The sequence below is a fragment of the Indicator indicator genome, chromosome 3 (genome assembly GCF_027791375.1).
Source record: "Indicator indicator isolate 239-I01 chromosome 3, UM_Iind_1.1, whole genome shotgun sequence".
Lineage (NCBI taxonomy): Eukaryota > Metazoa > Chordata > Aves > Piciformes > Indicatoridae > Indicator > Indicator indicator.
In genome coordinates this window covers 11,028,682-11,055,778 of record NC_072012.1, presented here as the reverse complement: position 1 = coordinate 11,055,778, position 27,097 = coordinate 11,028,682, and the positions used below count along the sequence as shown (strand labels likewise).

Here is a 27,097-nt window from a genome sequence, read left to right as displayed (position 1 = left end):
GGAGGTGAAGATAAGCCAGTGTGGGCTTAGGTGGCCAAGGCAGCCATGAGCATCCAGCTTGAGTCAGCAATAGTGTGGCCAGCAGGGCCAGGGCAGGGATTGTCCCTGGTCCTGCTGGCCTGGGCACTAGTGAGGCCATACTGCAAATCCCTGGCTTCAGTTTTGAGCCCCTCGCTCCAAGAAGGACATTGAGGGGCTGGAGTGAGTCCAGGAAAAAGCAACAAAGCTGCTGAAGGGTCTGGAGAACAGGTCTGGTGGGGAGTGGCTGAGGGAACTGGGGTTGTTGAGGCTGGAGAAAAGGAAGCTGAGGGGAGACCTGGCTCTCTACAGCTCCCTAAAAGGAGGTTGGAATGAGGTCGGGGTTGGTCTCTTCTCCCAAAGAACAAGTGATAGGACAAGAGGAAGAGGCCTCAAGTTGCCCCAGGGAAGGTTTAGGTTGGATATTAGAAAAAACTTCTTCACTGGAAGAAGTGGTTAAGTACTGGCCCAGGCTGCCCAGGGATGTGGTGGACTTGCTGTCCCTGGAGGGACTTAAAAGCCAGGTAGATACAGTGCTGAACGACATGGTGTCATGGTGGCCTTGGTCTCTTCCAACCTGGTGTTTTATGATTCTAGGATTCTTTTAGGTGGCTGCAGATGTTTAATTTGTTATTGGTAATTTCTCACTGATAGTCTCTTTTGTCCTCCCACCAGGATCCATTACAATATTTTCTACTGCTTGTATCTGATGGAAAATTCTTCTGCACCTATGAAGACAGCAGAAGAAGATACAATGATTTCACACTGCAGACAAGACTTGTGGTCTGGGTAATGCTGTTAAAGATGATCCAAAACGTTTTTCCTGTGAGGGTGATGGAGCTCTGGAGCAGGCTGCACAGAGAGGTTGTGGAGTCTCCTTCTCTGGAGAGGTTCCAAACCCATCTGGATATTGTAATCCTGGGCAACCTGCTCTGGGTGACCCTGCTTTAGCAGAGGGGTTGGACTGGATGATCTCCAGAGGTCCCTTCCAACCCCCATGATGCTGGGTTTCTGTGTGAAGGACTCTGGTGGAGTGCTGAACCTTGGAGGTAGAGCAAACACTTTGACAGGAACTGGTTGCCAAGACTCATAATGATGCTGAACCTGCTCTTTGCCAACTTCTCCCTAAATTCTCAGGAAAGCCAGAATCAGGCCTTAATCAGTTAAAATTAAATTACCAAGCACTGACTGAATTTAAAACTCGTTCCCTGATGGATCAGTGTCTGAGTGGAACACAGTCCAGTGTGCTCCAGTTTAACAGCCAATAAAATTTCAGAGCCCAAATCACCCAAAAATTGTGGCCAGTAGGTCAAGGGAGGTTCTTCTCCCCCTTTAATCTGCCTTGGTGAGATCATATCTAGAGTATTGTGTCCAGCTCTGGGCTCCCCAGTTCAAGAGGGACAGAGATATACTGGAGAGTGGTCAATGGAGGTTGTGAGGATGATGAAGGGACTGGAACATCTCCCTGAGGAAAGGCTGAGAGACCTGGGGCTGGAAAAAAGAAGCCTGGGAGGAGATCTTGTTAATGTTTATAAACATCTGAGGGGTGGGTGTCAAGAAGAAGGGGCCAGGCTCTTTTCAGGGGTGTCCTGTGATAGGACAGGGGGCACAATACAAACTGGAACAGAGGAAGTTCCATCTCAAGGTGAGGAAAGACTTCTTTACTGTAAGGCTGCTGGAGCCCTGGAGCAGGCTGCCCAGAGAGGTTGTGGAGTCTCCTTCTCTGAGAGACTTTCAGAACCCATCTGGATGCCCTCCTGTGTGACCTGCCCAAGGTGATCCTGCTTTGTCAGGGGGGTTGGACTCAATGATCTCCAGAGGTCCCTTCCAACCCCTACCATTCTGTGATACTGTGAAATACCCTCCCAAATCCCAACTTTCCCTATGGATCAGAATCTCTGGAAGTGGGGGAGAGTTTCTGCTTGGATTTTAACTGAGGTCCCTCTAGAATCACAAGCTGCAGTCAGCTCAAAGGGGGTTATCTTGATAGTGATGTCACTGTAGCACAGACAATGTGTCTGTTTATGGACACTGCTCTCTGTCCATGTGAGAGAGGAAACAACATACCAGCTGCAGGACATGGATTTAGCTCCTGTTTGCTGGATCTTGTGGACAGCTGTTATATATTAACTGTTAGATCTGGCTGTTCCAAATTAGTGTTGGTTGCTATCTTGCTGCCTAGGTGATTCTTTTCCTCTCTGCTGAGACTCCACCTGCAGTGCTGGGGCCAGCTCTGCAGTCCTCAGCACAGGACAGACATGGAGCTGTGGGAGTGGGGCCAGAGGAGGCCACAGAAATGATGGGAGAGCTGGAAGCCCTCTGCTGTGAGGTCAGGATGAGAGAACTGGAGTTGTTCAGCCTGTAGAAGAGAGCTCCAGGCAGACCTTCTGAAGGCCTTTCAGTGTTTCTGGTCAGGAAGCTGGGGACAGACTTCTTAGCAGGGCCTGTTGTGACAGGACAAGGGGTGATGGCTTGAGACTAAAACAAGGAGATTTAGACAGGAGAGAAGGAAGGAAACTCGTCATTGTGAGGGTGGTGAGACCCTGTCCCAGGTTGCCCAGAGAAATGGTAGCTGCCCCTGGTACCATTCCAGATCAGGTTGTTTGGGGTTCTGAGCAATCTGCTCTAGCTGCAGGTGTCCCTGCTGACTGCAGGGAGGTGGGCTAGGTGACCTTTAAATATCCCTTCCAAACCATTCTGTGATTCTGTATCAAGGAAGGACAGTAATGAGTGAAACACTTCCTTGGCCTGTGGAGATCCAGGCTTGGCTCCCCTTCTGCTGCAGTTACCCTGGGTTGAGTCACTTAGTTTCCACATCCTTGGCAATAGAAATGCTTTGATCCATCACAGAGGTCTAGCAAAGACAAATCCACTAAAATCACTGATAATCCATGTGAGAGAGCTTGTAACAATAAAAATAAATTGGATGTAAATAGGTATTAGGTTTCAGTGCTTCTTGTTTTCCAGCCCTTTCATTCTGCCACTGCATTTCAAGTCTCTTTTTCTGAGTAGATTTTGCTTGTTCACTAAAAGACACACCCTGGGGGCAGCCATATGACTGCCAGCTGTGAGATGTCAAGGATGCTTAAAGAAGGCTTTCATGGCATTGAGGAGGACCCTCTGTGAAGAGGTGATTCACACTGTTGGCTGATTACAGGTTTCAGACCCTTATGAATAAAACAATTGCACTCCAGAAGCACTGAATGCCTTCCTTAATATTAATCAAAGCTTTCAGCTCCACTGAGAGGTGGGGATAATTGGTCTGTCCTGCATGCTGAGAAATCAAAGAGCAATTTAAGGTCCATGCTCTCAAAGGCTAAAACCACCCCAAGCCCAAGTCAGTGTTTGCTTCTAATAACCCTAAGGAACCAGCTCTAAATTCATTTGGATGCCAAATTCATTTTGCTGTAGGACCCTTGAGAAGGTCCTCTATAACCTTCCCCAAGGTTTGCTTTCATCTTTGCTATCTCAAATCTTTCCTTTTTGTCTCCTTTTCTCATCTTTACAATAACCAAGGAGATCTATTAGCATCTCCCTGGTTTTGGGATGGGATCAATCATTGGTTTCTTTCTTCAGTTAATTGATCTGTTTAATGCAGGAAGATTTAGTTTCTTAATTCCTTTCCCCACCCCTTGTTTGTTTGTTTGTTTCTGGGGTTTTAGGAGCTGTCCTGAAATAAAGCTGACCCCTGAACAGCAAAGGATTTTGAATCACAAAATTGAGCCTGATCAGATAGTGAAAATTATGGCATTTGCAGGTAAGAGCCAAAAAATATGTTTTAAGAGTGAACACACAACCTCAGATTCTGCTCCATCCCTCCCTGCTTCTGTCTCAGGAACCATAGATGCCAGGTGGCTCAACCTCACTTTTAATCAATACCAAAGAGCTTTTGTAGAGGAATAGGAAGCAGGGTTGTGGTTACTGGTTGCAGGCTGGATAAAACATCACACTGAGGCACATTGCTGAACTAAGTGTTTGAGCACTGTGGATGACTTCCCAGGTCAGCAGCCAGGAGAGAAGTAACTCTGACTCTGTTTTGCAGTGTTATTGTCCACAGGTCACTAGACAGAGTTGCTTTTGCTCCTGTAGATGTAGCATCCATGTAGGAGCAACACAAGCCAAGAAAACTTCACTTGAACACTGTTTTGAAAATGGGAATTGCAGCTAACTGAGAGAGCCTGTTTAAAAAGGAGTTTCCTTTAAAGACACCACACTGGGAGCTCAGGTCTAATCTCTCTGCCAGAGCAGAGCTTCAAAAGGATAGGTACAGCTCAGAACCACTTAGAGAAGCCACTCATCCTACGTCTGTTACAAAGTCACTGTGTCCAAATGACACAAAAGGGACCACTAATGAACTCCCCTGTCCAGTTGAGGAGAAGAGTGATAGAGCAGCTCTGGTGGGAGCCAGCATCCAGCCAGGGTCAACACACCATAGCAGGCAAAATGATAAGACCTTCATGGATGCATGGTTGGATAAAAGCTAGGAGGAAAAAGTAGGAGCAGATGATTGATTTTTCTGCATGGAGGGTGGTAACCACTGGAATCCTGTGAAGATGCCTGGTGGGAGCACAGGGGGCTTGTGATAGGATGAGAGGGAATGGATTGAAGCTGGAAGAGGGGAGATTTAGGCTGGAGATTAGGAAGACATTCTCTACAGTGAGGGTGGTGAGACACTGGAACAGGTTACCCAGGGAGGTTGTGGATGCCCCTTTCCTGGAGGTGTTCAAGGCCAGGTTGGAGGAGGCCTTGAGCAAATTGGTCTAGTGGAGGGTGTGATTTGAACTAGATGATCTTTAAGATCCCTTCCAACTCAGACCATTCTATGATTCTATGACCTGCTTTGTCCAACATTCATGAGTCATTTGGGAGGAGGGTGAAGAGCAAGGTGGCAAAGTTTGCTAATACTGTGTCATCACTGAGGATATGAAAAGGGGCAAAGATGGAAACGTGCAGGGCTTTTTTTTGTCTCAGGTTTCTGTTGTGATTGGTACTCCACAAGTGAAGCAACTGTGAGGTGTGGACAGTGCTGTCCTGCAGCAAACTGGAGTGAAGAACAGTGGGAGCTCTTGCAAGGAAATGAGCTCATGAGTCATTCAAAAGAGCAATTTTAACATTTCATTGACCAGGCTGTCTTATCAAGAGAACCAGAACCTTCATGTATGCTCAGACTCTGAGAATATTGGGTGATAAAATTTTTTTTTTGGGTACAACTTTTAGGCTGCAGACTGCAATTTTTCAAAGCTGCCTTGCTCCACAGCTTCTGCTGACTCCACTTGAGTCAGGGAAATAAATTCCCATTAGCTGCAAGTAGTCCTGCTGTGCATTTAGGACAGCAGGAGGAGGAAGATAAAGCTGATGAGAAGTGTGTGGATTCATTCATCCCTGACTCTGGATGCTTTATTATCTACTTTCTTCTGTTCTTCAGGTACAGGGAAGACCTCAACCTTGGTCAAGTATGCAGAGAAGTTTGCTGATCTCAATTTCCTTTATGTGACCTTTAACAAAGCTGCTGCAGACAGAGGGAAAAGCATCTTCCCCAGAAATGTTACCTGCAAGACTTTCCACTCGTTAGCATATGGAAGCGTTGGCAAACAGTGAGTGGGGATTTTAGATTCCTTCTTCAAAGGGCACTGGAGCAGGGAAAAGGCATGGCAGGAAGGGAAAGGCTGAGTTTGAAGTAAGCCTCCAGGATTACAAGGACATTGAGATACTGGAGCATGCCCAAAGAAGGGCAACAAAGATGGTGAAGGATCTGGAGCAAAGGTCTTGTGAGGAGCAGCTGAGGGAACTGGGGTTGTTCAGCCTGGAGGAAAGGAGGCTAAGGGGAGACCTTCTGGCTCTCTGCAGCTCTCTGAAAGGAGCTTGGAGCCAGCTGAGGGTCAGTCTTTTCCCAAGGAACAAGTGATAGGAGAAGAGAAAATGACCTCAGGTTGTACCAGGGAAAGTTTAGGTTGGACATAAGGAACAATTTCTTCCCCAGAAAGGATGTCAAGGCCTGGAACCTGTTGCCCAGGGTAGGGGTGGAGTCCCCATCCCGGGATGGGGCTTTCAAAACCATGTAGATGTGGTGCTGAGGGGCACGGTTTAGTGGTCACTTAGCAATGCTGGTTTAATGGCTGAACTTGATCAGCCACTCCTCCCAAGACTTGTGCTCTAGAGCCATCACCAGCCTTGCTGCCCTTCTTTGGACCTGTTCCAGCAGCTAAATGTCCTTTTTTGGGGGGTGGGGGGGGCGATGAAACTCAATCCAGGATTAGAGAGGGGCCTCACCAGTACTGAGTGAGTACAGGGGGACAATCACTTCACTCATATGTGGCTTTGAAAACAATCTGTCATTGCAGGGGGGAAGGGTGGGACAGTCTCTGACTCACCCCTTCCTCTATAAAATCTACAAAATGAACAAGTTTGTGCTTCCACCAGGAGCAATCTGGGCAGATTGGAAAGATACTCCATTACTAGGTCAAAGTGAGTGTATGAAACAGATCTTCTGGGGCCAATCTCTTCAGTGGTTTGTACCAATAAGACAAGAAACAGGTTCAAGCTTGAACATAGAAGGTTTCACTGCAACATGAGAAGAAGCTTCTTTACAGTGAGGGTGGTAGAGCACTGGAAGAGGCTGCCCAGAGAGGATGTGGAGTCTCCTTCTCTGGACACTTTCAAAACCCACCTGGATGCGTTCCTGTGCAGACTGCTCTAAGTGATCCTGCTTTGGCAGGGGGTTGGACCTGATGATCTCTTGAGGTCCCTTCCAACCTGTGATTCTGTGAAGTGTTAGTGTGAAGAGAAACAAAAGTGAGCATGCTCTTCCAGTTTGCTTTTCATGTGTGTTTCAACATGTCTGTCTTGTTTTTGTGGCACAGGTATAAAGAAAAAGGCAAACTGAACTTCTCCAAGATGTCTGTCTACTCCATCAGTTTCCTCATCCAGCACCGTGAGGGACAGTCTCTCTTCATAAGAGCAAAAACAGTCTCCAAGACCCTTGAAAACTTTTTTGCTTCTACAGATGAAGAGATCTGTGAAGAGCACACTCCTGTTTGGTTCAAAAATACTCATGGCAACATGAATCAAGTCAGTCCACAAGAAAAGAAAGTGAGTATCTGACATGTAGCCTCCTCCAGTCACAGAAGCATTTTGGTTGGAAGAGACCTGTAAGATTGAGTCCAACCATTAATCCAGCACTGCCAAGTCCACCATGTCCCTCAGCACCAGAATCACAGAATATATCTGATTAGAAGAGACCTTCAAGATCATCCAGTCTAAGCTTTGACCCAGCACTGAAGGGTTGACACTAAACAATGTCCCTAAGCGCCAGGTCTGCACGTTGCTTGAACACCTCCAGAGGGATGGTGACCCCACCACTGCCCTGGGCAGCCCATTCCAATGTTTGAAAACTTTCAGTGAAGAGAGATTTCCTAACATCCACTCCAAACCTCCCCTGGCACAGCCTGAAATCATTTCCTCTTGTCTTGTCACTTGCCACCAAGGAGAAGAGGCTGGGCCCCTCCTTGCTCCAACCTCCCTTCAGGTAGCTGTAGAGAGTGATGAGGTCTCCCCTCACCCCACTTACACAGCACTGAACACCCTCCAGGGATGGGCATGTGTAGCAAGGCTTGGGCTGCAAGATACAGAGGGGCTGTAGTCATCCCACATAAATCACAGAATCATTCTGGTTGGAACAGCCCTTTAAGGTCATCAAGTCCAATGATTAACCCAGCAAGGCCAAGTCCACCACTAAACCATGGCCCTCGGCACCACATCCATAGGTCATTGGTATTTGTGCTTCATCTGTAAGAGCTGACTGTCAAAATAGGATTTTTGATTCTGGTGACAAATCCAAAGGAACTGGGACCTGTTTGTTCTCCCTGTTCAGCCAGCTGGTTTCTAGAGAGGAGGTGGTCACTGTCTCTGCTCAAATGGTCACTGTCTGCTCAGATTGTCACTGTCTCTGCTCAGTGCAGATGTTTCTTGCCTGCAAGGAAAACAGAGAAGAGGCTGCATGTTATTGGTGCCTGAACAGTGTTGTGATCTAAGGTGTAAAGACAAGAAACATTTCTGTAGGCATTGTGACAGGCAGAGCCAACCCCCAAAATTCTCATTTACCCCCTCACAGATCCCAGCATGATGGGGACTGGAAGGGACCTCTGGAGATCATCTAGTCCAACCCCCCTGCTAAAGCAGGATGAACACACCTACTTTTCAGCAGTGCCCGGTGACAGGGCAAGGGGCAAGGGGCACCGAACTGGAACCCAGGTTCCATCTGAACGTGAGGAGAAAATTCTGTGCTGTGAGGGTGCTGGAGCCCTGGAGCAGGCTGCCCAGAGAGGTTGCAGAGTCTCCTTCACTGGAGAGATTCCAGCCCCACCTGGCCATTGTGATCCTGGGCAACCTGCTGTGGGTGACTCTGCTTTAGCAGTCGGGTTGGACTGGATGAATCTCCAAAGGGCCCTTCCAACCCCAACAGTGCTGGGATTCTGTGATATCCTCAAAATATGAGATACCTTTAGCACCTTGCAAGTTGTCTAAAGAAGCCAACAGAAAGTCTCTGTTAATGTGCAGAATGTAGGGGGTGTTGGACTGATTACACCATGCTAACTGCTGAGCCAAAGAAATGGTCTTTTGAGGGGTCTGCATTTGGAAAAGACTGTGTTGAGGAGAACTTAACTGATGGTGACACAGAAGAGAGCCAGGAGAGACATGGACCTGTTGGAGTTAGGCCAGAGAAGGCCACAACAATGATGGGAGGGCTGGAAGCCCTCTGCTGTGAAGACAGGCTGAAGGAGTTGGGGCTGTTCAGACTTGAGAGGACAAGGGAAATCTTCTGGTGGCCTTTCAGTAATTAAAGGGGCTGAGATAAAAGCTGGGAACAGACTTTTGATGAGGGCCTGTTGTGATAGGACAAGGGGTGATGGGTTTAAACTAAAAGAGGGAGACTTAAATTATTACTACTGAGGGTAGTGAGACCCTGTCCCAGGTTGCCTAGAGAGGTGGTAGATACCTCGTTCCTAGAACCATTCCATGTCAGGTTGTGTGGGGCTCTGACCAACCTCCTCTATTTGCAGATGTCCCTGCAGACTGCAGGGGGGTTGGACTAGATGACCCTTAGAGGTCCCTTCCAAGCCAACCCATTCTGTGATCCTAGATCTATAGCTGGAGTGGTTTTCTGCTCGATGTAATCTGTCCAAACCCTTCTGTTTTCTCCTCCTAGATCATTGTGGAAGAGGCAAAAGAGATATGGCGGAACATGAAGGATCTGAATGGAGATGTAGAGAGGAAATACAAGCTACCTTGTGATGGTAAGAGAGTAGAGGTGTGAAATGCCTGTGGATAAAGAGCTGTAGGAGAAAACTAAACTGATTCATACTTCTTAGAATTCTTTTGGTTGGAAAAAACCTCTAAGATCATGGAGTCCAACCATCAACCTAACACCACCATGGCCATTGAACCGTGTCCCAGAATGCCATATCCACACATTCCTTGAACAGCTCCAGGGATGGTGACTGCACCACTTCCCTGGACAACCTGTTCCAATGCCTGACCACTCTTGCAGGAAAGACATTTTTCCTAATATCCGATATCCTAAACCTCCCCTGGCACAATTTCAGGCCGTTCTGTCACATGATACTAGGGAGAAGAGACCAACCTCCACCTGGCTTCAGCCTGCTTTCAGGGAGTTGTAGAGAGCCAGAAGGACTCCCCCAGTCCTTTTCTCCAGACTAAACAGCCCCAGTTCCCTCATCTGCTCCTCATAAGACTTGTTCTCCAGACCCTTCACCAGCTTTGTTGCCCATCTCTGGACACATTTGCTTCTGTCTGGGCACCAGAAACAAGCATCACAAAATATAAAATTCCCTTTTTCTTGACACTAGCTCATCAGGGAGCTCAAAACAGGCCCAAAACCTGAAAATTTGTTCATTTGTCCTGTTTGGCCTCAGAAAATGGTGGAACTTATTTAGGTGAGTGTGATTGGCAAAAAAAATGTAGAAATAAGGGGTGAGACAGTGAGCAAATGAGTGCTAACAGCAAGTGGTTGCTTGCTTCTTGTTACTTCTGCATGTCATAGAATCACAAAATGGTTTGAGTTGGAAGGGATCTCAAAGATCATTTATTTCCAACCCCCTGCCAAGGGGAGGGACACATTCAACTAGACCAAGTTGCCCAAAGACCTATGCAACCTAGCTTTGAACACCTCCAGGGGTGGGGCATCCACAAATTCTCTGGCCAGCCTGTTCCAGTGCCTCACCACCTTCACAGTAAAGAGTTTCTTCCTCGTATCTAATCTAAATCTTCACTCTTGCAGTCTGAAATCATTACTCCTGGTCCTACCACTGCATTCTGCAACAAAAGTGTCCTTTCTTCTTGCTTCTTAGCATGTGTCCAGACAGTGCCCCAGGTAGCTCATGTTGGGGGAGAACTTTCTTCCTTACCGTTTTCTTTGTGCAGTAAGAGTTTTAGCTGCCTTCCTCCTGTGCAGTCAGGTTGGTTTGGGACTGGGATTTTTCTCCATCCTTCATACAGCCACGACAGAACAACATCTGGGAGCAATCCCTCCAAATGTCCTGTGAATTTCCAAACGAGAGGGAAGACAGAGATGTTTATTATTTATTCAGAAAGGGACTTCTTTTAAAGATCATGGTGGTTTATGATGAGAAAATGACCCTCACACTGACATGCCTTGTTCTTTCTCTCAGGGTATTTGAAACTTTGGCAGCTCAGCAAGCCTCAGCTCTCAGGCTATGATGCCATTTTTGTTGATGAAGCTCAGGACTGCACTCCAGGTGAGTGGTGCCAGGAGGCAGAGCTGCAGCCTTCCTAAGCACTTTCCAGAGATGATGTTCCTGTGCCCAAGGTGGTGTGAGAAGTCACTTTTCAGCTCTAATATTATAACTGTTGATCCTTTGCTTGGTTCCAGAACCTTGCAGATTCAGTAAAGCAGCTTGAAAGTAGGCCTGAAGGTTACATGTCCATCAGCTTGAGGGGTTGCTTTCAATTGCTTTGGACATCCTGACATGTTGTCCAGACCCTTTTGCTGCTGCTTTGCTGCTTACAGAGATAAACAGAACACTTGTAAAGCCAAGCACATGGTGTATTCCCAGAGAGGTGAGATATTAAATGGTTCAGCAGAGCTGCTCCATCCCACACCAGCAATGAGTGCAGATCTTGCCCCTTCCTTCCACCACCCTGGGGATTCCACAGTCATACAGCAGAAAGCTGCTGGCTCTCTCTGCTGGAGAGAAGCTCTGTTGCAAAGTTGAATTGGTTATGTGAAGGGATCTAAATGGACAAGATTGTGTGCTGAGGAGCAAAAGAGTGGGAGAGGAATAAGGTCTGGTCTTTGCATCAGGTTTGCAGGCAACACCAAGGTGAGTGGTGCAGCTGAAACACGTGAGGGATGGCATATCATCTAGAGGGACCTGAAAAAGCAGAAGTAGGCCTCTGTGAACCTCATCAGGCTCAACAAGGCCAAGTGCAAGGTCCTGCACATGGGTCAGGGCAATCCCTAGTATAAATCCAGAATGGGGAATGAAGGGCTGGAGAGCAGCCCTGTGGAGAAGGACTCGGGGGTGCTGGTGGGTGAAAAGCTGGAGATGAGCCAGCACTGTGTGCTCACAGCCCAGAGCCAACCTGTCCTGGGCTGATCCCCAGCAGTGTGGGCAGCAGGGGGAGGGAGGGGATTCTGCCCCTCTGCTGTGCTCTGCTGAGACCCCACCTGCAGTGCTGGGGCCAGCTCTGGAGTCCTCAGCACAGCAGAGACCTGGACCTGTTGGAGCAGGGCCAGAGTAGGCCACAGCAATGATGGGAGGGCTGGAAGCCCTCTGCTGTGAGGCCAGGCTGAGAGAGTTTGGACTATTCAGTATGGAGAAGAGAAGTCTTCAGGGAGACTTTCTGGAGCCCTTTTAGTATTTAAAGAGGATGGGAAGAAAGCTGGGGACAGACTTTTGATCAGGACATGTTGCGACAGGACAAAAGATGATGGTTTAAACTGAAAGAGGGGGATTTAGATGAGATCTAAGGAAGAAAGCTCTTCCATTGAGGGTGGTGAGACCCTGTCCCAGGTTGCCCAGAGAGGTGGTAGATGCTTCATCCCTGGAACCATTCCATGTCAGGTTATGTGGGACTCTGAGCAACCTCCTCTAGTTGCAGATATCCCTGCAGACTGCAAGGGTGTTGGACTAGATGACCCAAAGTATTCTCTGTTTCTGTATTAGATCAGCCGAAAGGCTTCTTCAGACAATCTCCCACCTGTACTCATTGGAGGGCTGGTCTTGTGAGGGTTTGGCACTGCTGAACCATGGCCAGGCTTGGCTGAGGTGTGTGTTGAGTCATTGTGCACACAACCAGGTCACTGGGGATGGGTGTTGGGCTCACAAGTGTAGGATTAAGATGCTGTGCAGCTCCAGTCCGGGAGAAAAAGCCATCAAAATAAAACAGTGTGAGGATGTTTGCAGAGCTGCTGGTCAGCAGCACACTTCCCTTGGCTTCTCCCCAACCTGTTGTCTCTCTGTGCAGCTGTGTTGACCTCTTATCAAATGTCATCATCAGGCAGGACATCTCATGCAGTTCACTCTTGGTTTGTGAGTGGTGTTGTTTAAGCTTTCCTGGAGTCCAAAAGCCCAAATGGAATAGATTTAGATTGCCTTCCCTCTCCCTTTCATCCTGGTAGGGGAAAAGCAAATTAGGCAGAAAAGAGAGGTAAAATCCTGAAAGGAAAGAGTCTTGAATTGATTTGGAAGTAAAAAGGTAAGTTTAACAAAACATATATATGGATATATATGGCATTTGAGTAAAAGGGAAGTTACAAAAGGTATAAGGAAAAAGGGTAAATGGAAAAATACACAAAACCAGGCCCAGCTGGCATGGGATGTAAATGTGGATTCCCTTCAGATGCAGTCCTTAGGAGTTTGGATGCAGTATGAGCAGGCCTTACCACATGGTTACAGCACCCAGCAGGAGCAGCTAAAGGGGGGAAGAGGAAGGGACAGAAAATGGCTCCCCTTAAACAGGCTTTGCTGGACAGTACGGGGGGGTGGATTAGGCCTTGACCCAGGGACCCCTCCCCGTGGGAGGGGGAACCAAGTATCTCTGCCCACCTGGGTCAGGTTTCTTTGTCCACCCCCTCCAGGGGTGGGTGGAACCTGACCCTTCCTGCTCTGGTGTGTTCCTGCAGCCATCATGGATATTGTGTGCGCGCAGACCTGTGGCATCATCCTCGTGGGAGACCCTCACCAGCTGATCTACACCTTCCGAGGCGCCGCCAACACCTTCCACATGCTGCCTCACACCCATGTCTACTTCCTCACCCAGGTGAGATCACACAGTCACAGCACAGTGGGAGCTGGAAGAAACCTCTGGAGAAAACCTCTGGCAAACCTCTGCCCTGGTGAGGCCACATCTGGAGTATTGTGTCCAGTTCTGGGCCCTTCAGTTCAAGAAGGACCTCAGGGAACTGCGTGAAAGAGTCCAGCACAGAGCCACAAAAATGATTAAGGGTGTGGCTTTGAAATCCCTCTAGGAAAGGGGACTCCACCACTGCCCTTGGCAGCCTGTTCCAGGGCTTGACAACCCTTTTTGGGTAAGAAATTGTTTGTCATGTCCAACCTAAATGTCCTCTGGTGCAAACAGAGCCCATTTCCTCCTGTCCTGTTACGTGGGGAAAGAGACCAACCCCTACCTGGCTCCAGCCTCCTTTCAGGGAGTTGTAGAGAGCCAGAAGGTCCCCCTTCAGCCTCCTTTTCTCTAGGCTGAACAACCCCAGGTCCCTCATCTGCTCCTCACAGGACCTGTTCTCCAGACCCTTCACCAGCTTCGCTGTCCTTCTCTAGACATGCTCTGGTACCTCAATGTCCTTCTTGGACTGAGAGGCCCAAAATTGAACCCAGTATTCAAGGTGTAGCCTCACCAGTGCCCCGTCCAAGGGGACAATCCCTGTCCTTGTCCTGCTGGCCACGCTCTTGCTGATCCAAGCCAGGATGCTGGTGGCCTTCTTGACCATCTGGGCACAAACTTCAGTCAGCTGTCAACCAATACCCCCAGTCCAGGTGGATTTAATAATCTTAGAGGTCTCTTCCAACCTAAATAATTCCATCACTTTGTGAGTCTATGGTTCTATGATCACCCATCTTGCTGCTGTGCCAACCAGACTCACTTTTTGCTCCCAATACCCACATGGCTACCCAACTATCACAGCTAATATTGGGGAAGAACTCCTCTTTGGGAATCTCCCAAACCTTTGGGAACTCCCTATGGGCATCCTTGCACAATGAATCAGCTGTAATCCCACCAGCTTCTAAACCAGAATGGCCACCAAAACATCCATTCACCCCAGCTGTCTTTAGCCCTTGCACCATGACAGCTTAGCTAAAGGGTAGGAACGAGGGCCAGGCACGTGGGAATGGAACCAGGTCAGGTGCCACAGCCTTTATGTGCAGTCACACTTCTTGTGGCAAGTTTGGGGACCAGCCTTGCGTCACCTTGCTTGTGGAGGTTCCTGATATTCCTCTTCTCTTTGCTGCTGGTGGTGGTGTGCTCAGCCAGGCACTGCTGGTTAGAGAAACTGCATTAGACCTTCGACCTCATGATAGTTTGACTGTTGGCCCCAGATCTACAGGCTAGGAAACCTTGAGGAGCAACCTCCAGCCCTGTTGCTCCAACCCATAACCTTCCCAGCAGCCCAGCCAAGTGAGGGGCCTAGCTCCTTTCTCACCACCTCTAGGCCTTGTCCCACTGAATGTGTCATGTCACATGAACTGGGGAAAGAGTTTTAGCAGTGGCAGTTTTTGGGGTGGAGAGGCTGGAAACCACATCTTGCCTTGTATGGTAGTCCCATCTCACAGCACAGTTCCTATCACCTTGGCTGGATGAGTGAGAAGGATTTCTAGGAATAGTTTGTGGAGATTTGGGTCCTTTTTCTAAGAGAAACGTTGCCCAGAAGGTTGGTGGGAAGAGTAGAGTTCCATATATATAGCAATGCTTCTTCAGGTTCTAACAAGTTCCTCTTCTTTTCCTGCTGTTCCCTTCCTATTTCCCTGCAGAGTTTCAGATTTGGTCCTGAAATAGCTTATGTTGGAGCAACCATTCTGGATGTCTGCAAGAAGATGAGGAATAAGACATTAGTGGGTGGAAACCAAAAGGGTAAGTTGTGTTGGTGCATCTCTTGGCTCAGTCAGGTCAGTAACTGGGAGTTAGCTACTGCATGATGGCACCAAACTGGGAGGAGTGGCTGACACCCCATGAGGCTGTGCTGCCATCCAGCCAGACCTGGCCAGGCTGGAGAGCTGGAGGAGGGAAACCTCATGAAGCTCAACAAAGGCAAGTGTAGGGTCCTGCACCTGGGGAGGAACAACCCCCTGCAGCAGTACAGGTGAGAGGTGACCTGCTGGGAAGCAGCTCTGTGGAGAAGGATCAGGGACTGCTGGGGGACAAGAAGTTCACCATGAGCCAACAACGTGCTCTTGTTGCCAAAAAGGCCAATGGTCTCCCAGGGTGCATGGAAAAAACCAAATGTCCAACAGGTTGAAGGAGGTTCTCCTCCTCTACTCTGCCCTAGTGAGGCCACAGATAGAGTACTGGGTCCAGTTCTGGGCTCCCTAGTTCAAGACAGATCACAGAACTACTGGAGAGAGTCCAGTGGAGGCTGGGAAGCTGCTGAGGGGCCTGGAGCATCTCTGTGAGGAGGAAAGGCTGAGAGCCCTGGGGCTGTTGAGCCTGGAGAAGAGCAGCCTGAGAGGGGATCTGAGCAATGCTCAGCAAGAGCTCAAGGGTGGGGTTCAGGAGGATGGGGCCAGAGTCTTCTCAGCAGTGCCCAGTGACAAGACAAGGGGCAATGGACACAAATGGGAACCCAGGAGGTTCCACCTGAACAGGAGGAAAAATTATTTGCTGTGGCTGTTGGAGCCCTGCAGCAGGCTGCCCACAGAGGTTGTGGATTCTCCTTCTCTGGAGAGCTTCCAACCCTACCTGGCCATGGTGATCCTGGGCAAGCTGCTGTGGGTGACCCTGCTTTAGCAGAGGGGTTGGACTGGATGATCTCCAGAGGTCCCTTCCAACCCCCACCATGCTGGGATTCTGGGATAATACACCAAGTGTCCAGGATTAATCTTAATTTCTTAAGCTCTTTGGGTTGACACTTTCTAACTGCTGTGACTAACTGTGCATTTCTTCCTGCAGGGGATGTCAGAGGCAGCGTGGAAGGGAAGTTCACAGTCCTGTCCCGTAGCAATTTCAATGTGTTTGAGAACGCCGTGAGGCTTACTGGAAGAGAGAGAGAGATTAAAATACATGTGATTGGGGTAAGAGGAGGTTGCCAATGTCTTTGACATCCCACCCTCAGGTCCTCAAACCTCTTAGCAACTGCAGTAGGGACACTTTCTGAGTGGCTTGAAATAGCTGTGGCTGATCCAAATGGTTGGACTTGATCTTCAAGGTCTTACAAACTAAACAATTCTCCAGCTAAACAGTAGAGCTCAGAGCATTGTGATCAATGCTCCAGATGGAGACCTCTAACTAGTGGTGTTCCCCAGGGATCAGGACTGGGTCCCAGTCTTATTTAACATCTTTATCAATGACCTGGATGAGGGGATAGGGTCGACCTTCAGCAAGTTTGCTGATGATGCCAAACTGGAAGAAGTGGCTGACACACCAGAAGGCTCTGTGGTCATTCAGCAAGACAAGACCTGGACAGACTGGACAGCTGGGCCAAGGGGAGCCTAATGAGGTTCAACAAGAATAAGTGTAGAGTCCTGCAAGGGGGGAGGAATAACCCCCTGCATCAGTACAGGTTAGAGGTTGACCTGCTGGGAAGCAGCTCCATGGAGAAGGACCCTGGAGTCCTGGTGGACAGTAAGTTATCCATGGGACAGCGATGTGCCCTTGTGGCCAGGAAGGCAAATGGTCTCCTGGGATGCATTAAGAAGAGTGTGGCCATCAGGTCAAGGGAGATTCTCCTTCCCTTCTCCTCTGTCCTGGGGAGGCCACAACCAGAGTCCTAGGTCCAGGTCTGGGCTCCCCAGTTCAAGAGGGACAGACATATACTGAAGAGTGTCCAATGGAGGCTACAAGGATGATGAAGGAACTGGAACATCTGTCTGATGAGGAAAGGCTGAGAGACCTGGGAATGTTTGGTCTGGGGAAAAAAAAAAAAAAAAAGAAGACTGAGAGGAGATCTTGTTAATATTTATAAATATTGAAAGAGTGGGGGGCAAGAAAGGGCCTGTCTGTTTTCAGTGGTGTCTTGTGGTAGGACAGGGGGCAGTGGTCACAAGCTGGAACACAGGAGATTCCACCTCAACAGGAAGAGAAACTTCCTTTACTGTAAGGGTGCTGGAGCCTTGGAGCAGGCTGCCCAGAGAGGCTGTGGAGTCTCCTTCTCTGGAGGCTTTCAAGATCCATCTGGATGCCTTCCTGTGTGACCTGCTCTAGGTGATCCTGCTTTGGCAGCGTGGGGTTGGACTTGATGATCTTCAGAGGTCCCTTCCAACCCCTACCAGTATACGAAAAGAAAAGGGTAATGAAGCTGCTGAAGGGTCTGGATCACAAGTCTGTGAGGAGCAGCTAAGTGACCTGGGGTTGGTTCAGCCTGGAGAAAAGGAGGCTGAAGGGAGACCTGGCTCTCTACAACTCCCTGAAAGAGGGCTTGAGTCAGGTGGTAGTCAGGTACTATTTTTATGATTCTATGATCAGATCTGCTGCCTGTAGCACCCAGGTTGAAAATGAATACTTAAGGAGAAACCAGCAATCTGTTGTGGCTGGAGAACTGTTATCTGGAGCTGCTGCTGCTCTGAAATCTTTGTAGACAAGGCTCCATTTTTAGTTTCATCTATCTCTTTCAGCAAGCTAGGATGAAAAATCAGCTCCTCCAGACTGCTGGATGGAGCTGGGCCAGGGTGATACATGGCTGGAACAAGGCCCTGCAAGTATTTGCATTAGATGGAGCTCCTCTGCAGCCACCTTGAGCACTGGCAGTGACACAATGTTCCTGCAGCATGGAACTAAGGAGCAGCTGTGATTACAGGCTGGGTGTGCTAATCAAAGGCTGTTGGCTGTGCCCTGAGATAGTGAACATTTTACAAGCTCTCTTGGCAGTGGTTGAAGCTGACCTACAGCTTGGCTGTACTCGTTTTCTTATTTTCAATCCTGGGATCATAGAATCACAGAGTGGTTTGGGTTGGAAAGGACCTTAAAGATCATCTAGTGCCACCTCCCACTAGATCAGACTGCTCAAAGCCCCCTTCAATTTAGCCTTGGACACTTCCACAGAGGGGGCAGCCACAACTTCTCTTATTCTTCATTTTATGTACTGGAAGGCCCTGGAGCCTTCTCTTCTCCAGCCTGAACAACCCCAACTCTCTCAGCCTGGTCTCAGAGCAGAGGACTTCCAGACCACCCATCATTGCTGTGGCCTACTCTGGCCTTGCTCCAACAGGTCCATGTCCTGTGCTGAGGACTCCAGAGCTGGCCCCAGCACTGCAGGTGGGGTCTCAGCAGGGTGCAGCAGAGGGGCAGAATCCCCTCCCTCCCCCTGCTGCCCACACTGCTGGGGATCAGCCCAGGACAGGTTGGCTCTGGGCTGTGAGCACACAGTGCGAGCTCATCTCCAGCTTTTCACCCACCAGCACCCCCCAGCCCTTCTCCACAGGGCTGCTCTGAAGCCCTTCATTCCCCATTCTGGATTTATACTAGGGATTGCCCTGACCCATGTGCAGGACCTTGCACTTGGCCTTGTTGAGCCTGATGAGGTTCACACAGGCCTACTTCTCAAGCCTATGCAGGTCTCCCTAGATGGCATCCCATCCCTCAGGCACATCAACCCCACCACACAGCTTGGTGTCATCGTTGTAACAGAGCTCCAGCAGCCTTTTAGCAGAGCCTATAGTGACAGGAGGAGGACTGATGGTTTTAAACTCAAAGGGGCAGATTCAGACAATATGTAGGAATAATTTTTTTTTATGTTGAGGAATGTGACATCCTGGCCTAGTTTGCTCAGAAAGGTTGTGGATGGATGCCCCATCCCTGGTACCATTCCAGGTCAGGTTTTTTGTGGCTCTGAGCAACCTGCTCTAGTTGAAGAGCATAGAATCACAGCATTGTTTCAGTTCAAAAAGACCTCTAAGATCATCAAGTCCAACCATAATGTCCCTGCCCACTTGAAAGGTCCCTTCTAACCCAAACCATTCTGTGATTCTATAAAGCAAATCAGTGTCCTGTTCTCACTGTCCATCTGCAGAGTGGGTTGGTCATGGCCTTTGTTCTACCTCTCGTGGTGGGATGAAAATTACCCCCCAACTAATTTGGAGAAAATACCCCCAAAATAAAAAAAAAAACAAACTGCCACACCTCTCCAGGGATTTCAGCAAAGCAGCTCCACACCTTCTGCAGGTTTCCCTTATTCCCTCCCTCTTAACACCAGTAACCCCTGGGCCACAGTATCTTATCTAGAACCTTTGGTCAGCACCTTTACTCCTGTGTGCTGGAGATAAACTGTGGTTTGTTTTAGGGGCTTGTCCGGTTTGGCCTGAGCAGAATTCATGACATTTGGAAGCTCAGTCAACCTGCAGAGGTACGGCAAAAAGGTGCGTGTGTCCTCACCCTTCTTCTCTCTGTATGAGAGATCCTCCATGTAGCAGATATTGTAGCAGATACTGTAGTTCTTGGTGGTCTGTTTTCTGTTCCCTCTGTTCAAAATGGACTCTTTAAGGGTAAGGTCGTGGGCTGTGCACTTTTGGCTGCTTCAAGTGGCTAAAATCACAGAAGCAGAAGGGTTAGAAGGAACCTCTGCAGATCATCAAGTCCAACATCCCTGACAGAGCTGGTTCACCTAGAACAGGTTGCACAGGATGGTGTCCAGGTGGGTTTTGAATGACTTCAGAGATGGAGACTCCCTCACCTCTCTGGGCAGCCTGTTCAGTGCTCCACCACCCTCAAAGTCAAGAAGTTCCTCCTCATGTTTAGATGGAACTGCTTCTGTTCAAGTTTGTACCCATTTCCCCTGGGCACCGCTGAGAAGAGTCTGGCTCCATCCTCTTGACACTCGCCCTTTAAATATTGATCAGCACTGAGATGTTCCCCCAAATGCCAAAACTGGGGAGTCTGTGTCATGCAGCCCTCCCCAGCTTTCAACTGTGGGATCTTGAGTGCAAGAACCAAATAAACTCAGAAATTGGGATTTCCCTCCTCTATTTTCTAATTTTACTTCTTTTTTTTCATTCAATTTAGGCTTTCCCCCGAGTTGTTTTTTGCTTTTAAACCTGGTGTGTTGAATCCTCTTGCTCCTGCTTTGGTGGTGGTGGATTCTACCTTCCTGTATCATTCCCACCTTCCCACTGGTGGATATCACATAGGAAATAAATCATTCCTTTAAGAACTCTTGAGAGCAGTAGGCAAGTGTTCTTCATGGGGCACAGAGACTAACAAAAGGCTTATTGAACTGCCATGAGTGACTGATTATCTGGGTGTTGTTACTGGTTCTTTGGATGGCCAACTACCAGGGAAACTCCTTTCCCTCTGAGCAAAATGAGAGTTGGAAGGGCCCTGGGGCTGGCTCTACCTTCAGCCCCTGCTCCAGCAGCTCTGAAGTCACCTTGGAGTCTTTTAAGTCTGCTCAGGATTTTTTCCATGCTGAAGCATTTTCAAAGAAGGGCAAAAAGCCAGTGAAGGGTCTAGAGCACAAGTCTGTGAAGAGCAGCTGAGCAGCCTGGAGTTGTTCAGCCTCAAGAAAAGGAGTCTCAGGAAAGACCTTGTGGCTCTCTCCAACTCACTGAAAGGAGGTTGGAGCCAGGTCGGGGCCAGTCTCTTCTCCCAAGGAACAAGCAACAGGACAAGAGGAAACAGCCTCAGGTTGTGCCAGAGGAGGTTTAGGTTGGATGCGAGGAATAATTTCTTCATGGAAGGAGCTGTCAAGCCCTGGAACAGGCTGCCCAGGGCAGTGGTTAAGTCTCTTTTCCTGGAGGGATTTCAAAGCCATGAGATGAGGAGCATGTTTAGTGGTGACCTGGTAGTGCTGGGTTAACAGTTGGACTCGATCTTCTAACCAAAGTGATTCTACGCTTCTGTGATTCCCTTCAATTTCCAGATACCAAAGCTTGTGCAGACTTTCTAGGACACTCCAGACATGAGTGAGCTCAAGTGCACCTTTGCCAGCTGCTGAGCTCCTTAAATTTCCCTAATTTTCATAGCCCTCCACCCCTGTATCTCAAAGGTGATACGCACCTAGAAGAAACCCTTTCAAGTGAGACACCGGAACAGGTTGCCCAGGGAGGTCATGGGTGCCCTCTCCCTGGAAGTGTTCAAGGCCAGGTTGGATGTGAGGGGTTGTAACTGGATGATCTTGGAGGTCACTTCCAATTCAAACCATTGTATGAATCTAGGAAACTTTTCCCTGAAGAGAGCTTTGAGTTTTCTTGGTGTTTTGCCTCAGTAAACAGAAAATCCTGAGTGAAAACCACCCTTCACAGAGGGAGGAGCTCATCCCCCAGCCACAGCTCCTCCCCTGCCCCCAGTGCTCACTATCAAAAACACTGTCACGTGTCTGTCAAACAGCTCGGGTCAACTGTATCCAGTTTTGGGCACCCAGTTCAAGAAAAACAGGGACCTACTGGAGAGGGTGCAAGAAAGAGCTATGAGGATGATTAAGGGACTTGAACATCTCTCCTGTGAAGAAAGACTGAGAGACCTGGGGCTGTTTAGTCTGGAGAAGAGAAGGCTGAGAGGGAATTTTATTAATGTCAATAAATGCCTGAGGGCTGGGTGTCAGGAGGAATGGAATAGGGTAATAGGACCTGGTAATAGGACAGGGAATAATGGATATAAGCTTCAACACAGGAAGTTCCACCTCAACAGGAGGAGAAACTTCCTTACTGACAGAGCACTGGAACAGGCTGCCCAGAGAGGCTGTGGAGTTTCCTTCTCTGGAGACTTTCAAGGCCAAGCTGGACATGTTCCTGTGTAACCTGCCCTGGGTGATCCTGCTTTGGCAGGGGGATTGGACTAGATGATCTCTGGAGGTCCCTTCCAACCCCTAACATACTATGATTCTATGATCTGAGACTGAGCTGAGAAGTAAAAACCACTGAAGAGAATTGGTCCTGTCCTAGCTCAAACCAGGGCAATTTGCTCCTTCCTTTTCAGCAAACCTTGTTATAAAGGACTCCTTCATCAAAAAATGGGAAAAAACTGAGGGATTCTTCGGTTTGAAGGAATATGCAGAGCGCATCGACGACAAAGACCTGGAAGTGAAGATTGGAATAGTGGAGAAGTACAAAGAGCGCATCCCTGAGCTGGTGCAGAAGATTGAGAGCAGCCATGTGTCACAAGAAACCATGGCAGGTAAAGCCAAGCTCTGCCTTTGATGTTCAGGTCTGTTTGCAATCCAGCCTCAATGCTGAACCCACCCCGTTCTGCCAAATGGCTGAGTTTGGGTCACGTTGGTCTTTTAGGTAGGAAAGGAGTTGAACAGCAGCTTTTGGGCCTCAGGGCAATACATCTGCTCCTTGGGGCTACATCTTGGACCTCAGGTGGTATTCAGGGCAATAAATCTTCCAGCGAAGGATTGATAAATAATGATTTTACTAGAGGCAAATAAACCTTTGGACACAGTGTATCCTACAGCTGGAAAACCCTAGGATGGGGACACCTTGTTGAGGCTTTCAGAACTTAAAGGGGCTGAGATAAAAGCTGGGGACAGACTTCTTAACAAGGCCTGTTGTGGCAGGACAAGGGGTGATGGAAACTAAAAGAGAAAGATTTAGACTAGGTGGCAGAAGAAATTCTTTACTGTGAGGGTGGTGAGGCACTGGAACAGATTGCCTGGAGACATGGTAGAAGACCCTTCCATGGAAACATTCCAGGTCAGGTTGTTTGGGGCTCTGAGCACCCTGCTCTAGTTGCAGATGTCCCTGCTGACTGCAGGGGGTTGGACTAGATGGCCTTGAAAGGTTCCCTCCAACCCAATTCTATGATTGTATGACTCATGAAATTAAAAATGCCATCGTTGCTGCCATGAGTAATCTTCTGTCCTCCTTGTTCCTCATGTGCACTGGTCACAGACTACGTGATAGGAACTGTCCACCAAGCCAAAGGCCTGGAGTTTGATACGGTGCTGGTTGCAGATGACTTTGTGAAAGTACCACGGCTCAGTGGGGATTACCAGAGAACCACTAATTTCAGCATTGGTAAGGAATTGGTACCATGGTGGTGGTCCCCATCATGATCTGAAAGGAGGTGGTGTGCTGGTGCTCATCCTGGGAGTTCCTGCTTCTTGGTGGTGTCAAGTGCCCACTGGCTGTCTTAGGGATTATTGATCTTCTAGCTTACTTCACAGCAAGACAGGGGCAGGGGTACAATCCTGCAGCTGAGCTTGCAGCCATCTAGCAAGAGAGAAAGATCAGCTCCACACTTGGTTAAGGCTTAGCTGCCAAAGTTCTGCTTTAGAAGGGCCAATCTCTTCTCAGTTACCAGGGAGGAGCTTGTAAGGTGAATCCAGGGAGTAAGAAACTCCTTTGGTACCAAATCTGTGTCCAAAAGGTGGGAAAACACCTAGTGGTGAGCTGCTTCTCCTGGCATGTGGAGGAACATGCAATGAGGGAGGAACATGGGGTGAGGCAGGAGCTGTTGGTGGTGTCAGGAGCTGTACAGCAAGCACAGCAGGGTGCTGCACTGCTTTGCTGCTCTGCAAGCTCATGTTCCCCCAGAGAAGTGTCCTTCCAGAAGTACTAGCTGAAGCTTTGGGAGAGTGACAGAAGTGTTCATTCTGGTTCTCTAACAAGATGATGTTTCCTCCAACCTAGACATGTGCTCTGAGGATGAATGGAACCTGCTCTATGTAGCAGTGACACGGGCAAAGAAGTATTTGCTCATGTCACAGTCCCTGGAACACCTTTTAGCCTTGGCTGGGGTAAGTGAAGCCTTACCAAGGTAAGCAGATCCTCAAGCAAGGTAGCTTAGGGCCCTGATACCTGCAGTTCCTCAGCTGATATGTGAGCACTCCAGAGGCAGAGCAGCCAGCCAGGGAGGGCAAACTCCACCATCCCCTTAGGATTTGCAAGCTCAAGGCAGCTCTGCAAGTGATGGCATCTTGAGCAGGATGAGCTGCTGCCGGTTTTAAAGGTGCAGAGAAGAGGCAGCATCCCACTACTCATGAAATCTGCTCATCTCTGGTTGTGTTTGGAGAGGGGGGCTGTGGTGGAGAAGCATGGTAAGATTTATCCTCATCCTAAGATTCATTCCAGGTTGGATGAGCAACCTGGTCTATCAGGAGGTGTCTCTCTCCATGGCAGTGGGGTTGGAACTAGATAATTTTTAAGGTCTCTTCCAATCCAAACCACTCTGTGATTCTATGTTTGTCAGCATGGACTGCCCTGAATTGTGTTGGCTTAGGCCAGAAGAGCTGAAGTCACATTTTTTTCTTCAGTTGATGCTGCTCCTCACACTGATTTCAGTAGCAAGACACAAGGTTTATGTGGGGTTTTCCACAACTCTTGCATTTGACTGTTGTCTTAGAATCACAGAGTAATTTTGGTGGGAAAAGACCTTTAAGATCATCAAGTCCAACCATTCTCTAACTCTGCCAAGTCTGGTGCTAAACCATATCCCTCAGCACCACATTTCAGCAGTTTTTCAATACCCCCTAGGGATGGGGATTCAAACCACCTCCCTGAGGATCTTGTTCCAGAGTTTGAGAACCCTTTCAGGGAAGAAGTTTTTTCCTAAAATCCATCCTAAACCTCCCCTGATGTGACTTGAAGCCATTTCCTCCTGTCCTATCACTTGTTCCTTCGGAGAAGAGACCAACCCTCACCTGGCTCCAACCTCCTTTCAGGGAGTTGTAGAGTGAGGAGGTCTCCCCTCAGCCTCCTTTTCTGCAGGTTGAACAACCCCAGTTCCCTCAGCTGTTCCTCACCAGACCTGTTCTCCAGACCCTTCACCAGCTTCATTGCCCTTCTCTGGAGTCACTCCAGCTCCTCAATGTCCTTCTTGGAATGAGGGCTCAAAAAATGAGCACATGACTCAAGATGTGGCCTCAACAGTGCTGAGTCCAGGGGGACAATCCCTGCCCTGGTCCTGCTGGTCCAGTCTTCCACAGCTCCTGGTTTCTTATCTCGGTGCGAGCCCACAGGTTCCCTTTTCTCTATCTTGCAGCGGGTGCCAGCTCTTACTTCACTTCCTTCCTCATGAGCTGCTGCCAGCTTCTCCTTGATTTTTGTTGTCACCAGGAATTTTTGGGTGTTTTTTTAGTTTGTTTTAATGAAAAATGTCATCGTGTTGCAAGACACTTCCCAGGGGGTTAATAAAAAAAAAGATGAACCAACCTGTTCCAGTATCTCAGCTCCTTCTGAGTCTTGTTCTTCTATTTTCTTTTTTTTTTTTTTTTTGTTTGTTTCTTAGGAGCATTTCCTTCAGGTGGAGCTGACAAGTGAGGCAGTGAAGGATGGGAACACCATCATTTGTTCTGTGCCACAGTGTAAGGCAGCAGTGCAGCCCACCTCCAGGCTGGTGGTGAAGAAGCTCCCTTTGATCCACGTAGGTCCCCCTGTCTGGGTCTTTGTGATCATGATTCTGAATGAGAAGCCTTCATGAGCTGCTCTGGTTGCTGATGGGGTGGCTGAGCTCTGACTCTCCCGAGCTGTCACATCAAGGAGGGGCAACCTGAGCACTAAACCTCAGTGGAAGTGAGCAGAGAATGTCCCATAGCTGGATCTCATGTCCATAGCTCCCCAGCTTACACAGCTCACTGGGAGTGACTTCCCAACCACAGTGGTGGTGCAGTTCCCACAGATCCACTCAAGCCTTAGCCTCCCTTCTGAGACTCATTGTGGTCACAGGTGGGACCACTTTGCAGATTTTAGAATCATAGAATTATTTAGGTTGGAAAAGGTCTTTAAGATCAAGTCCAACTCTTAACCCAGCACTGCCAGGTCACCACTAAACCTCAGCACATCTACATGACTTTGAAACCCCTCCAGGGATGGGGACTCCACTACTGCCCTGGGCAGCCTGTTCCAGGGATTGACAACCTGTTTCATGAAGAAATTGTTTCTCATGTCCAAGCTAAACCTCCCCTGGTTCAACTTGAGGCTATTTCCTCCTGCCCTTTCACTTGTTCCTTAGGAGAAGAGAACAACCCAACCTTTCTCCGGCCTCCTTTCAGGGAGTTGTAGAGAGCCAGAGAACCCTTTCAGGGAAGAAGTTTCTTCTAACATCCAACCTAATCCTCTCCATGCGCACTGAAGGTCGTCTTCCTCTTGTCCTGTCGCTTGTTACTAGGCAAAAGAGACCAACCCCCACCTGGCTCCAACCTTCTTTCAGGGAGTTGTAGAGAGCAATGAGGTCTCCCCTCAGCCTCCTTTTCTCCAGGCTGAACAACCCCAGTTCCCTCAGCTTGTGGCAGTTTGGGCTGGGAGCCCCCTGCCACTGCTGCATGAGATACACCTCTGGTGTCCTGGGTGCCCACCCAACAGGGGTGGACACAGGAAACGACGTATTTCTACCCATAAATCCTGCACCCTATAAGGCCATCTGCAGAGTCATTCTCTTCCTCTTTCTTCCCTCTCTGCTCCCCTGGGAGATGTCCTCTCTTATCGGGTAATGCCAGGGGAGTATCTCAGGCCTCTTAGGCCTGACTAGGCCTAATGCCAGGAGGAGAATGGAGGGGGGGGCAGTCTCAGACCTGGCCAGCCTGAGACTTGCCTAGCAGTGGGAGGGGGGGGAAGGAAGAGCCCTGGGGGTTTTGGGTAGACCCTCAGGTGGGAGGAGGGAAGGATTGGGGAGCCTCTGGGTACTATGTAAAGGGACTCTGTATGCTTTAGAATGTTCTTTGCCACTATGCTGTGTAGTTTTTCTGCAGTTTCACCAATTGCTTTTCCATTTAAACTTTCCATCACTCTCCAATCCGTTTGTGAGTGTCATTCTTTTGTCCCTTTCGGGGCAAGAGATGTTCTGGCTGGTCTCAAACCAGCACACAGCTGCTCCACCCAAGACCTGTTCTCCAGACCCTTCACCAGCTTTGTTGCCCTTATCTGACCCTACTCCAGCACCTCAGTGTCCTTCTGGTAGCAAAGGCATGCCATATATTTATGTCAGATCCCATATC

General features: G+C 48.8%; 1 protein-coding gene across 1 annotated transcript in view; it reads left to right on the top strand.

Moving 5' to 3' along the window:
* Positions 1-27,097, top strand: part of FBH1 (F-box DNA helicase 1) — a 35,531-nt gene that overhangs the window by 7,624 nt on the left and 810 nt on the right. The window contains exons 7-20 of the mRNA XM_054399764.1: positions 694-807; positions 3,681-3,775; positions 5,444-5,612; positions 6,879-7,107; positions 9,224-9,311; positions 10,707-10,793; positions 13,184-13,320; positions 15,048-15,147; positions 16,183-16,304; positions 19,508-19,583; positions 22,138-22,335; positions 23,055-23,180; positions 23,796-23,902; positions 25,393-25,527. Of these exons, the coding sequence (XP_054255739.1) occupies positions 694-807; positions 3,681-3,775; positions 5,444-5,612; positions 6,879-7,107; positions 9,224-9,311; positions 10,707-10,793; positions 13,184-13,320; positions 15,048-15,147; positions 16,183-16,304; positions 19,508-19,583; positions 22,138-22,335; positions 23,055-23,180; positions 23,796-23,902; positions 25,393-25,527 (1,783 nt within the window). The remainder of the gene's footprint in view (positions 1-693; positions 808-3,680; positions 3,776-5,443; positions 5,613-6,878; positions 7,108-9,223; positions 9,312-10,706; positions 10,794-13,183; positions 13,321-15,047; positions 15,148-16,182; positions 16,305-19,507; positions 19,584-22,137; positions 22,336-23,054; positions 23,181-23,795; positions 23,903-25,392; positions 25,528-27,097) is intronic.